The sequence below is a fragment of the Arachis hypogaea genome, chromosome 2 (assembly GCF_003086295.3).
Source record: "Arachis hypogaea cultivar Tifrunner chromosome 2, arahy.Tifrunner.gnm2.J5K5, whole genome shotgun sequence".
In the NCBI taxonomy this organism is placed as follows: Eukaryota; Viridiplantae; Streptophyta; class Magnoliopsida; order Fabales; family Fabaceae; genus Arachis; species Arachis hypogaea.
The window spans coordinates 11,050,965-11,063,294 of NC_092037.1; the positions used below are offsets into that span (position 1 = coordinate 11,050,965).

The window sequence follows — 12,330 nt, forward strand, 5'->3', positions numbered from 1 at the left end:
TTTAGATTATATTGGTACACATTACGTAACCTGCACAGTGAACATATAGGGCTGTGATATCTCTACTACTAAGGAAAAAGTTGGGATGGTATAACCACTTCTGGTTAAATTTGATTTTGGAATTTAATTTTGATATACAATATGAAAACTAATTGTAATAGATAATATATGATTGGATATTTGAATAATACAATGTCACTTCAGTTCATCCATTATCAGTTTTACACATATACTTTGTTATATAATATCAGGTCAATAAAAAATAATTACTTTTTTTTATTTATTATGTGAATTATCTGAAATTAAACTCATGAGAATTAAATTCTTGATTTTGTCCATTATGTCTTCTTTGAGAATAACTTGTTTATTATATAACTAAAGCTAGCGTTGGTTTGTACTATGATGGATGCGCTTCTAGCAAAAGAAGTGGAGTCTTCATTTTTCACACAACCACGTACTACGTTGTTGTAAGTATTGCATGAGACCTTTGTTCAGGTGCAGCGCACTGCACCTACTCCCCTGTACCCTTACCACACCCATGGCCACTTCAACCCTTCACTCTTCCAACTTTCACCACTCCTTTCGTGAAAATCCTCGCCTGAACCATGTTGCTACCGTGATCCCAAACTTCTCTTCTCCCAAATCCATTTCTCTCACCACCCCTTCTTCTCTTACACTGAGCCACACTTTCAAACGCACAACTCTCAAAGAAGCTTTTCAATCCTTGATGACCCTCTTTCTCACTTATCCATTCTCATTTCAGTTCAGTCACCCTGAGGCCTTTTCAATGGTCCTTGAGCTTTGTGGCAGTGAAAAAGCTGTGCTACAAGGGCAACAGGTGCATGCCTTTTTGGTTAAAATTTGTGGGTTGTATGGTTCTGTGTTCCTTGGTACAAAGCTTGTGCATATGTATGGGAAATGTGGCTTCTTTTCTGATGCAGAGAAGGTGTTTGATAGAATGCCTGATAGAACTGTTTTCACATGGAATGCTATGTTAGGTGCCTATGTGTCGAGTGGGAAGCATGTTAAGGCGCTTGAGTTGTATAGAGAGATGAGAGTTCTTGGAGTGGAGCCTGATGCTTTCACTTTCCCTTGTGTGCTTAAAGCGTGTGGTGCTCTCACTGATCGCGATTTTGGGGATGAGATTCATGGCTTTGCTCTCAAGTGTGGATTCGGTACATCTGTGTTTGTGTGTAATGCGCTTATTGCTATGTATGCAAAGTGTGGTGATCTCGATGGTGCTAGAACTTTGTTTCGTAATATGGAGGATAAAGATGACCCCGTTTCATGGAATTCTCTTATTTCAGCACATGTATCTGAAGGTAGGTCCTTAGAGGCATTATCACTATATAGAAGAATGCAGGAGGTTGGAGTTGCTAGTAATACATACACTTTTGTTGCAGCACTTCAAGCCTGTGAAAATCCATTCTTTGTTAAACTTGGCAGGGAGATTCATGCTGTTATCTTGAAAGCTAACCATTATTCTGATGTCTTTGTTGCCAATGCTTTAATTGCTATGTATTCAAAATGTGGGAAGATGGAGGATGCTGAGAGAGTATTTAAAAACATGCATTTCAAGGATAATATATCTTGGAATACACTGCTCTCTGGTCTTGTCCAAAATGATTTATATACTGATGCTCTAAACCACTTCCGGGGTATGCAGAATTCTGGAAAAAAACCTGACCAGGTGTCAGTGCTAAGTATGATTGCTGCATCAGGTCGATCAGGGAATTTGTTGAATGGCATGGAAGTTCATGCGTATGCAATAAGAAATGGAATGGATTCTGATATACAGATAGGGAACACCTTGATAGATATGTATGCTAAGTGTTCTTATGTGAAATATATGAACCGGGCTTTTGAAAGTGTGCCTGAAAAAGACTTGATTTCTTGGACAACAATTATTGCTGGCTATTCTCAGAATGAATGTCATCTTGAAGCTTTAAATTTGTTTCGGAAGGTTCAGTTAGAAGGGGTGAACGCTGATCCCATGATGATTGGAAGTATTTTGTTGGCTTGTAGTGGTTTGAAATCCAAAAACTTAATCAAAGAAATTCATGGTTATGTTTTGAAAAGTGGTTTAGCTGATATTTTGCTGGAAAATGCCATTGTCAATGTATATGGAGAGGTTGGGCACATAGATTACGCACGACGCGTCTTTGAATCTATTGAACCCAAAGATATTGTGTCTTGGACAAGTATGATTACTTGTTGCATTCGTAATGGACTTGCGATTGAGGCGCTGGAGATTTTTTACTCTCTAAATGAAACTAATATTCAACCCGATTCCATTGCTCTCATCAGTGCACTTTCTGCAGCTGCTAGTTTATCTTCATTGAATAAAGGGAAGGAGATTCATGGATTTCTTATTAGGAAAGATTTTGTTCTGGAGGGAGCCATTGCTAGCTCCTTAGTGGACATGTATGCTTGCTGTGGAACTGTGGAGAACTCAATAAAGATATTTAATTCTGTAAAGAACAGAGACATAATTTTATGGACTTCTATGATTAGTGCAAGTGGAATGCATGGACGCGGAAATGAGGCCATTAATTTGTTCAAGAAAATGATTGATGAAAATGTTGTTCCTGATCATATAACCTTCTTGGCTTTATTACATGCGTGCAGCCATTCAGGGTTGATAGCTGAAGGTAAGAAGTTTTTTGATGTGATGAAACATGAATATCTGTTAGAGCCCTGGCAAGAGCATTATGCTTGTCTGGTTGATCTCCTCGGCCGTTCCAATTCGCTAGAAGAGGCTTACGAATTTGTGAGAAACATGCCTGTCCCACCTTCTTCTGAAGTTTGGTGCTCTCTTCTTGGTGCTTGCCGTATTCATTCTAATAAAGAATTAGGAGAGCTTGCTGCAAAGAATCTCTTACAATCGGATATGGACAATTCAGGAAATTATGTACTGATATCAAACATCTTTGCAGTTGATGGAAGATGGAATGATGTAGAAGAAGTGAGATTGAGAATGAAAGGAAGTGGATTGAAAAAGAAACCTGGATGCAGTTGGATTGAGGCTGAAAATAAGATCCACACCTTCATGGCAAGAGACAAGTCTCACCCAAAATCCGATGAAATTTATCTAAAACTAGCTCAGATTACTAAACTTTTAGAGGAAAAAGGAGGCTACAGGGCTCAAACTAAGTTCGTATTCCACAATGTTAGTGAGGAAGAGAAAACTCAGATGCTGTATCGACACAGTGAAAGATTAGCACTTAGTTATGGTCTACTTGTTACCCCAAATGGTACTCCTATTCGGATCACAAAGAATCTTCGTATCTGTGATGATTGTCATACATTCTTTAAGATAGCATCTGAAATCTGTCAACGACCCCTTGTTGTAAGGGATGCCAACAGGTTTCATCATTTTGAAAGAGGACTATGCTCATGCCGAGATTTCTGGTAAATTCGATTATATGTTGAAACGGATTATAGGACACTACTCTTTCAGAATTGGTACTGGATAGATAAAAAATGATGACGGGCGCCTGTGATTGGGTCCAGACAGTTACAGAATTTCATGCTAAATTGCGCCGAGTTAGTCGTTTGGAATTACATGAAAGCCATGCAGAGAACGGTAAATTGTCTTCCTGTTTATTGGCTTGTTGTAAGTGGACATTGGACAAGAATCAGCTGACATGTTGAAGTAAGAACTTCACTTGCAAGAGATTGCTGTCCTTGCTTCAAATAGTAGTGCACAGAAAAGTCCACAGATGTAAGTCTGTTTAATTTTTTTATGTTCAATCACATTCCCTATATTCATTTTTATTGCTTGGAATATTTTTTTCATGAATCTGTAACTTCTAGCTAAAGCTAATAATAGATTTCTTTTTTTTTTGAGTTATATATCAAGATCTCTCATTCCTTTGGTATATCCGTTAAGAAAGATGCACTATGCCTCAACTCAATTTGTTTATGAAACTAAAAAAATTGAATAGTGAGCAGGACATAAATTTATTTGCTGAAAGAGAATTTATTGTACCTGTTATTTATAAAGTACTCCCTTTGTTCTCTCTTATTTTGTTACTGAATATGATTGGATCAATGTATGTATCCTGATAGAATACCAAATTTAAAAATGAGAGAAAAAAGGGAGTATCGTAGGAGCTTTTTAGAGAATCATGTTATGAATTTATAATGATGTACAATCCTGATTTCTTCTATTATATTAGTCCTATTTGTGAAAGGAAGCATGTTTTGCTAGGTATAGGAATAGATGGAAGAATGAACTTAGAGAACCAATTCATATTGACTAAAAAGATTAGATTAAAGGTTTTGTGCTGTTTTAATTCAACATGTTAGTCCTATTAGTCTTAATTTCACGCACACAAACTTGGTTTTAATTCAACCTGACTAAAAAGATTGTGGTAAACAAAAAGGTTTTGTGTTCAAATAAAAAATGCTTAAGAGAAAGAACATTAGATTGAAGGGTTGTGTGTTGTTTGATTCTAGGTAAAATTAATTCTGCATAATTGACTGAACATAATCTATGTTAGTTGTTCTTGCAAAGTTGATTATGATCACTTCTCACAATCAATTTTAGAAGATGGGAGTGAGCAACCAAAGGCAAACAAAAGCTGAAAAATCACTTTTCCACTTCCACCCGGCCCCGCCCAACCCGGCCGGCTGGCCCCTCCCCATATTCAATACTAACTGTGCTCAACCTGTTACCAAGCACACAATTTTTAATTCACTGGTTATTTAATGTAACAGTAAATCCTATTTAATTTCCATTGCTCTTGTCCTATATGCAAACAATTTATTGAAGCTGTGTTCAGTGATAAACTATTACATTTTGTTATGTTGCATTTTGAAAGTGGTCCTAAACTTTATCTTAATGTCTGTCACACAGATTGAAATCACCATTTGCAAGGAAACTCTGATATGGGGACCAGTGATCCTTTTCCTCAACCTTCCAAAGGGCATGTAAGAACCTGTCACACCAAATAGAGCTTGAATGTTATGGTATGCAACCAATTTTTTGAACTCTGATTTTATGATCCTTTCCTCAAATAGTCCAGCAACTTCATTGCAATGGAATTGCTTCTCATTATGTGCTTGTTTTTTATTTCACATTTCACAGGACAATACAATATAGTACTTTCAATAAAGGTAAGCAAAATAAAAATGTAGTTTCTATTTTATTGCTATTTTGTTTCTTTCCATTTTTTGTATTTTCAATATTTGGTAAGAAAAACAAGAAAAAATAGAAATAAAGAAAAAGACTTTATATCATCAATAATTTCAATTTTACCTTTAGAAAATCTTAAAAAAAAATAAAAAAGAAACGTAGGAAATGAATATAGAAATTACATAGGAAAATTTCTCCCTTTTTCTTTTTTTTTGAACTCTGGTACAAATATTACATCCAAAATTTTTAGGCACACAATAGGGGTACTTTATATATTATTGAAAATTTTTCTTTTCCTCAAGTATATTATTTTTGTATTAATAGACTGAACAAAAAGGGCCAACTATGGGGCCACTTTACATGAAGTCTCAGGTAGAGGTAGTTATGGTACAAAGGAATACATATGAATATGAGAATGAAGGGTAAAACAAAAGCAAATAAACAAAGAGCATCAACGTACAGAGCATAATGTACCAAATAAATTTAGCAGCATACTCCACTATATGACTAATGTCTTGATCATATCAGATTTTTCATAAGTTGTTCACTCAATTTTTTTTTTTAGTTTATGATAAATTTTCCTGTGATAATAACATTTTATTCTTTAAACTATAATTTAAAATGTAGTTATGTAGAAATATATTATTTTTATATTTTTAATTAAAAATTTCTTATTTATATTTTATATATAGATATTATTATGATACCCCCCCCCACCCATCACTTGCTATTTTTTAATTACATAATTTGAAATTTTAAATGTAATAAAAAATAATAATAAAAATAAATAGGATTATCTTATGCAAAAATTATTAGAGATCAATTTTTTTTTTTAAAAAAAGGGAATCTTACATAGTCACACGGCATATGGGCTCATATGCTTTTGCCCTTTTGAGGTGTAAACACCTAAGTGCTAAAAAATAAAAATAAAAATATTTATAGTGGTTAACTAATTTAAAATAATAAAATATAAATAATTTTTTAAAAAAAATTATATATTTTATATATAAATATATCATTTTATTATATCAAATTCAATTTTAGTTGAACCTTAATTAAATTTTTAAACTTTTAAAACTTTTATCCTTACGAGTTTGGTCACCGGTTTAATTTTCAGAACTTTGCTCTTTACATTTACAATGCTGACCAGACTAGTTGTACTTTTATCTTTCATAGTTAGATAGCTGTGTAACACTAAGGAGCACAAAATAATACACTATTAAATAAAGGAAAGGAGTCTAGATATAAATAAAATACAAGGACGGACTAAAGCTTCAAAGTCCAACTATTCTTAAAATTCTAATTCTAATTTAATTTAATGTTTCTTTTTATATATATACCTAATTAATATTTATAAGTATATAACTAATTTAGTATTTGATTTGTAGTGCATATAGCATCTTGCTTATTATGAATAGACTAAACTAAGTGACAGAATATAATTTAAAAACGAAATTAAAATTAATTTGAAAGATGAAAAAAGAATAGGCATATGGAAGAAAGCCAACTGGATAATTAATTGGATTGTCCATACGTTACAGGTCTATGAGGCTATACAGAGACAGAGAGGTTTGAATCAGAATCAGAATTCACAGAACTTAGCTGTCCAAATTTTACAACGCATGCAGAGATCCCTCAGTGGGATATCATCATAAATATCAAACCTTTTCTCACATTTACGAATGTCTGTCCGTGACCAAATTTTATAACGGTAAATTATACTCATTTTTTGTTCTCTTTCTACTATTAAATCATTTCATACAATATGATGTGAATTCTATTGCAAAATTATCCCATCTAATTTTTGTATAAAACTTACAAGCTATATATATTCCTATCTATTGTGTTAATATAGACATATCAAGTCAAAAAATATATCACCTTGTGAACATGATATAATGTTGCCAAAAGTGTTTTGAAATAATGTTTCTAGTAATATCTTAGTGAAATAAATATTAAAAATAGTATAAAAAGTTATAAAAATTTTACCATGATTTAATTCTTTATAATAAGTATTTTATGTAGTGTTTGTTTTGAGATATTGAGACAAAAACAGAAAGATTGGGATTTAATATTATATTTATTATTTTATAAATTAGTATTAAAATTTCAGTCTCTATTTTTTAAATTTTAGTACTTCAAAAAGTGAAAATACAAGGAATTAAAACTTTTGAAAACAGAAATTAATTTTAATAATATTTTATACCTAAAATATTTCTATTTCAATTAATTAATTCTAATTTCACCTTTGTACGAATTAAATTAAAATTTGATTTTTATTTTAATCCACTTTACACTAAATACAATATTAAGATTTATTTCAGTGTATTTAGATTTATTTCAATTTTTATCTTTCAGTCTCTCAGTTTCTATCTTTCTTCTAAACAATATCTTAAAAAACAAATAAAAAAATTAGTCATTCAATTAATTATTTATATAAAATATATATTAAAAATAAATTAAATAATATATATTTATACATAAATATATAATTAATTTTAAGATGTACCTACATTTTTATAAAAGAAAAAGTAAACTTTATAGAAATCTCTTTTAACAAGTAATCCTTATCTGATTAGACTAGACTACTCCTAAAAGATTTTCTCTAGTAAAAAGTTGGATCTTGTAAAATTTTACTTTAAAAATATATTTTAAGATGATTATAAAAAAATATTTTGTTAAAAATAATTAAAAAAATTAATTTTTTATATTTTTAATGTATTAAATATATAAAACTTATTATAGTACTCTTAAAATATATTTTTAAAATATCAGATAGTTAAATATTAAAAGATTATGCATAAAAAGAAAATGAATATGTACTGGGTTAAAGGAATATGAATGGAAAATGCTTTCGTTGTCTCGTTGACTATAGGGCTAGCTAGGGTCCAAATCCAACGGCTGAATTCAGGAATTGGCACTGTGAAGATGATAACGATGATAATAATGATGAAGATTAAATGTACTTTGTATATAGAAAGAATCTTTATAATAAATGTTTTAAGAATATCAATTAAAAATATTATAAATAAAAGATTGTAATAGAAAGTATAAAAAGTTTTTAGTACTTCAAAGTTTAAAGATTCTAATAGAAAGTATAATTTTTTTAATATTTTAATTTACTGAATACTTAATAATAAATTAAAATTTTTATTTATTTTTAATTAATATCTTTAAGACACTTTCAATTAAAATATAAAAATTATTTTTTTCTTCAAAGTAAATTTTCATTTCAAATAATAAGAAATACAATTCTCCCAAACTAAAGACAATCATTCTTAGTTTTTTCAAATATAATTATTAAAGGTTATTTGTTTTGCAATTGTTATATAGCCAAATTTTGTATAATTAAATTCAATTAAATTTGTGACATTTTTTTTATCTACGTCCCTATTTTTTTGTTTATATTTTTGTCTTTTTCTTTCTTTTTTTTTTCTCTTCACCTTTTTTTTAGTTTATTTTATTTTACCTTTTTTATTATCACTATTATCGTTATTATCGCGATCATTTTCTTTTTTTATATATTTTAACAAGATTACTAAATACAAAAATTTTGATACATTTTGGTATACAATATATAAATTTTGTGATAATTAATACAAAATTTTGTAAAAAATCATATAGCTAAAATATTAACTTATTCAATCGTCAAAATATATTTAAGATATTAAATATTATCAAAATTTAACGCAAAATTATTAGATAAAAATAGAAAATTATCATAAAACAGCAGTAGTATAAATAATTTTTCAATTATGTAGCAAATTTTTTTTTATTATATCAATAAATTTGTATGTTATATATAAAAATTTTCGTATTATATGGATATGTTTAAGAAGAAGAAAAAACCCCGCTAAGTTTATTTTTGTTGAATTGATACAAACAGTAAGATTTATTTTGTTTTCAAACACATAATTAAATATATTTTAAGAACATAATAAGAAGTTTTGAATGAAGAGGGTAGAAAGAGAAAAGAAAGTGATAGGATATGTGTTATGAATATGGTTGGTGGTGCTAAGTGCTAACTCCATTCAATTTAATTTTTTATTTGAATTAATTTTCTCGATAGCTGAGAAGGTGGGAAAATGTTACATTGAATTGAAGTAACTGGAAACATGAATTGACAAGTGAGGTTGATCAAACACACATATATAGAGATTAGAGAGAGAGGGCCATATACATCCAAATTTTCTTTTGCATAGAAATTGTAAAAACCAAACTCATCTTCTTTTGTTTCGGAACCCAATAATTGTAGGGGCTGTGCCTTTTTGTCCCTTGCTACAACCTTCAACAGTGCAGGAATGAATGAATGAAACTACATAATAATTTTTCCCAATAAAAGTTAAAATTTATTTAAGAGATATTTGGATGAATTTTAAAAAAATAAATTTAAGTTATTTTTTAAAAAAATATTCTAAAAATAAAATAATTTAATATTTACATATTTTGTGTAGAAGTATTTTTTATTTATTAATTATATATTTGAATATAACGATATAAAAATATTATTTATTTATTTATTATGTTAAAATATTTTTAAAAATGAGAATTATATTTTTTTACAATGATTTTATTTTTATTTAAAAAATTTACCAAACTGTAAATTTAAAAAAAAATTGTTAAAAAAAATCTTTTTTAATAGCATCCAAAAACACACTTATATTTCAATTTACATTTATATTTTTAGATTAATGCTGAATTGATAGTGCATGAATGAATTAAGTACATGTTTTTTTTTAAAGATGGCACTTTTACTCCAATTATCATTTATACCTTTGTTCAAAAATTCTATATAAAAAGGCAGGGTAGTCCTCACCTCACATAATAAATTTAAAATACATATTTCTTTTTGACATTAGTATAATTATCTTAATTCGTAATTGATTAAAACCACTACTAAGGTTTCTTGTGTGTTTAATATTATAAAAATATAACTTAAACATTTTTAATAATAAAAAAAATTCTTTTTTATACTTTTCAAAGAGTAGTTTTAAATTTTTTTTGTTAGTAAAATCTTCAATTTTTTATTGTTAACATTGGATGAAGTTTGAGATTCAATTAATAAAAATTCTTACATTCTAAATTTTTAACTGTTAGAATATATTAGAATCAATTAACATTCAATAAAGTTATTTAGTATATCTGAATATTTATTATAAAATATTATATCTTTATTAACATTATAAATATTTTTTATATTATATTATTTTACACAACTTAGATATACACAAATATTTTTTCTATTATTCTCTCTTACTTTTTTAACACTAACTAATGATAAATAAAAGATGAGAATAAACTGACTAAAAAAACAAATAATATTAATCTTAAAAGTTAAAAATGAAATCTATACATGTTCTTATATATATTAATAACACAAAGCAATAGAGCCATGTTGTTAAGATTCATCCATGATCTATTTCGTGCTGATGCTGTCATGTGTGTTTTTTTTTAATATTTATTGTTAACGATAAATTTACTAGAAAATGTTGTGATTCACTAACATAAATTTAGTTTATTTTCAATTAAGTTAATATAGTGATGGAAAAAAATATAATTTATTCTCTTAATTTTGATTTTTGAGTACTATAATACTTTAAACTTTTAATATGTATAATTTGACTTCTTATAATATTTGTTATTTTTAAAATTTTGGTGTATTAAAAATCTAATATATCTAAACATATATTATAGTCAAAATACATTATATTGCTAATAATAAAAAAATTACAAGTTTGCTAATATTTTCTTTTATATGCTCTAGTTATTCTCTAATATCCAAGATTCTATTATTAATATTATTATTATTTAAAATAATTTTATATAAATAAATTTAATATGTTTATACTTATCATGACTACAATAATTATAAAGTGTTATTAAAATAAAAATTTATATTTTTTTACATTTTAATAACACTTTTTCAGTGACACTTTTAATTTTTAAAAATGTTACTAATAATAAAAAATATTAACAATATATTTTAACATATTATAAGCACCATAATCATTAAAACATATTCATCCTACAATGAGTTTTAAATATATCCTAATCATAGAAAATAAAAAATAATGATTTATTATGGAAAAGTAAGTGGTGAGTGAGAAGCATGAGATAGAGATAGGGTTTAGGTTCATGAGTGGCATGCCACCCTAGCTTAGCTTAGTAAGTAGCTGCTTCTCTTTTATCATATCTGATTTACTCTCAGTTCTGACCCTAACACTAAAAACCCTAACCCTAACCCTAATCTAACTAGCTAGTGTCTTAGCTTAAGCTTAGCATCATCATCATCATCAGCTGTTCATTTCTAACTTTCTTAGCTGTATGTGTGTTTCAATTTTTTCCCTTTAATTATTTTTTTGTTTTCATAGTTTACCACTGTGCATGTATGATACCCTTTTCTTTAATTCACTGTTCCACAAGGTGGGTTATCTCTCTATACTCCATATAGCCATGATCACATTTTCTATTGATCTTTCACATTTGTCCCATTCTTTATCTCTTTCTCTCTCTTTCTCTCTCTCTCTATATATATATTCCTTCTTAGTTCTTAGGTTTACCTTTGTGGCTTCAAGTTGAGTTCTTCATGTGCCCTTTTAGCCCTTTAGGTTTAGGGTATCCCTTAATTCATATTCCCTCTTTTCTCCTTCAAAGTTCTTTTCCTTCTTAACCCTTCTTCTCAAATAATTATGAAACTAAGTAAATAATAAAAGATCACAAGGGAAAAAGTGAAGCTGCCAGCATGATCTAGCTTTGGTTAGTGAAAGCTATTAACAAAGATTATTAGTACAAATTATTAACCTTTACTAGGTCATGCTGTGCCAGCCTCACTCCTTCCTATTTGGAGACCAAACCAATCAAAATCTTATTCATTTCAACACTACAAGCAAGGTGATGATGATCAAGGTATATTTATGAATATATAACAATAATATATAAATAAATATGTATATATTTTTCACTGTGTTAGCATAGTATATTCTTTTATTCTAAGATTCTATTGTGTATACCAATAATAGTTTCTTTTTCCCCTTTTACTTGGTTTTCTGTTGTTACCTTTGCATATATTCTTTTGATCTTTCCTTTGTGTTTTCAGTGCAAACTATTATTGCTTGCCAAAATGGGAGATAATATATATATAAATGAAAGTACATGTATTTTTATGTTATATCTATAGATTGCAATGATTC

At 28.4% G+C, this 12,330-nt stretch overlaps 1 protein-coding gene across 1 annotated transcript; it reads left to right on the top strand.

The window, feature by feature from the left end:
• The first annotated feature begins 391 nt into the window (after window positions 1-391).
• LOC112737356 (pentatricopeptide repeat-containing protein At3g63370, chloroplastic-like) lies at window positions 392-7,025 on the top strand. The gene is made up of 4 exons (XM_025787226.3): window positions 392-3,724; window positions 4,862-4,974; window positions 5,093-5,121; window positions 6,682-7,025. The coding sequence occupies exon 1, from the start codon at window positions 479-481 to the stop codon at window positions 3,413-3,415; it is 2,937 nt and encodes a 978-aa protein (XP_025643011.1). The 5' UTR covers window positions 392-478; the 3' UTR covers window positions 3,416-3,724; window positions 4,862-4,974; window positions 5,093-5,121; window positions 6,682-7,025.
• Window positions 7,026-12,330: the final 5,305 nt, after the last annotated feature.

Bases quoted from the DNA above. Each gene is read 5' to 3' on its own strand.
- LOC112737356 (XM_025787226.3), top strand. From the start codon at position 479: ATGAGACCTTTGTTCAGGTGCAGCGCACTGCACCTACTCCCCTGTACC.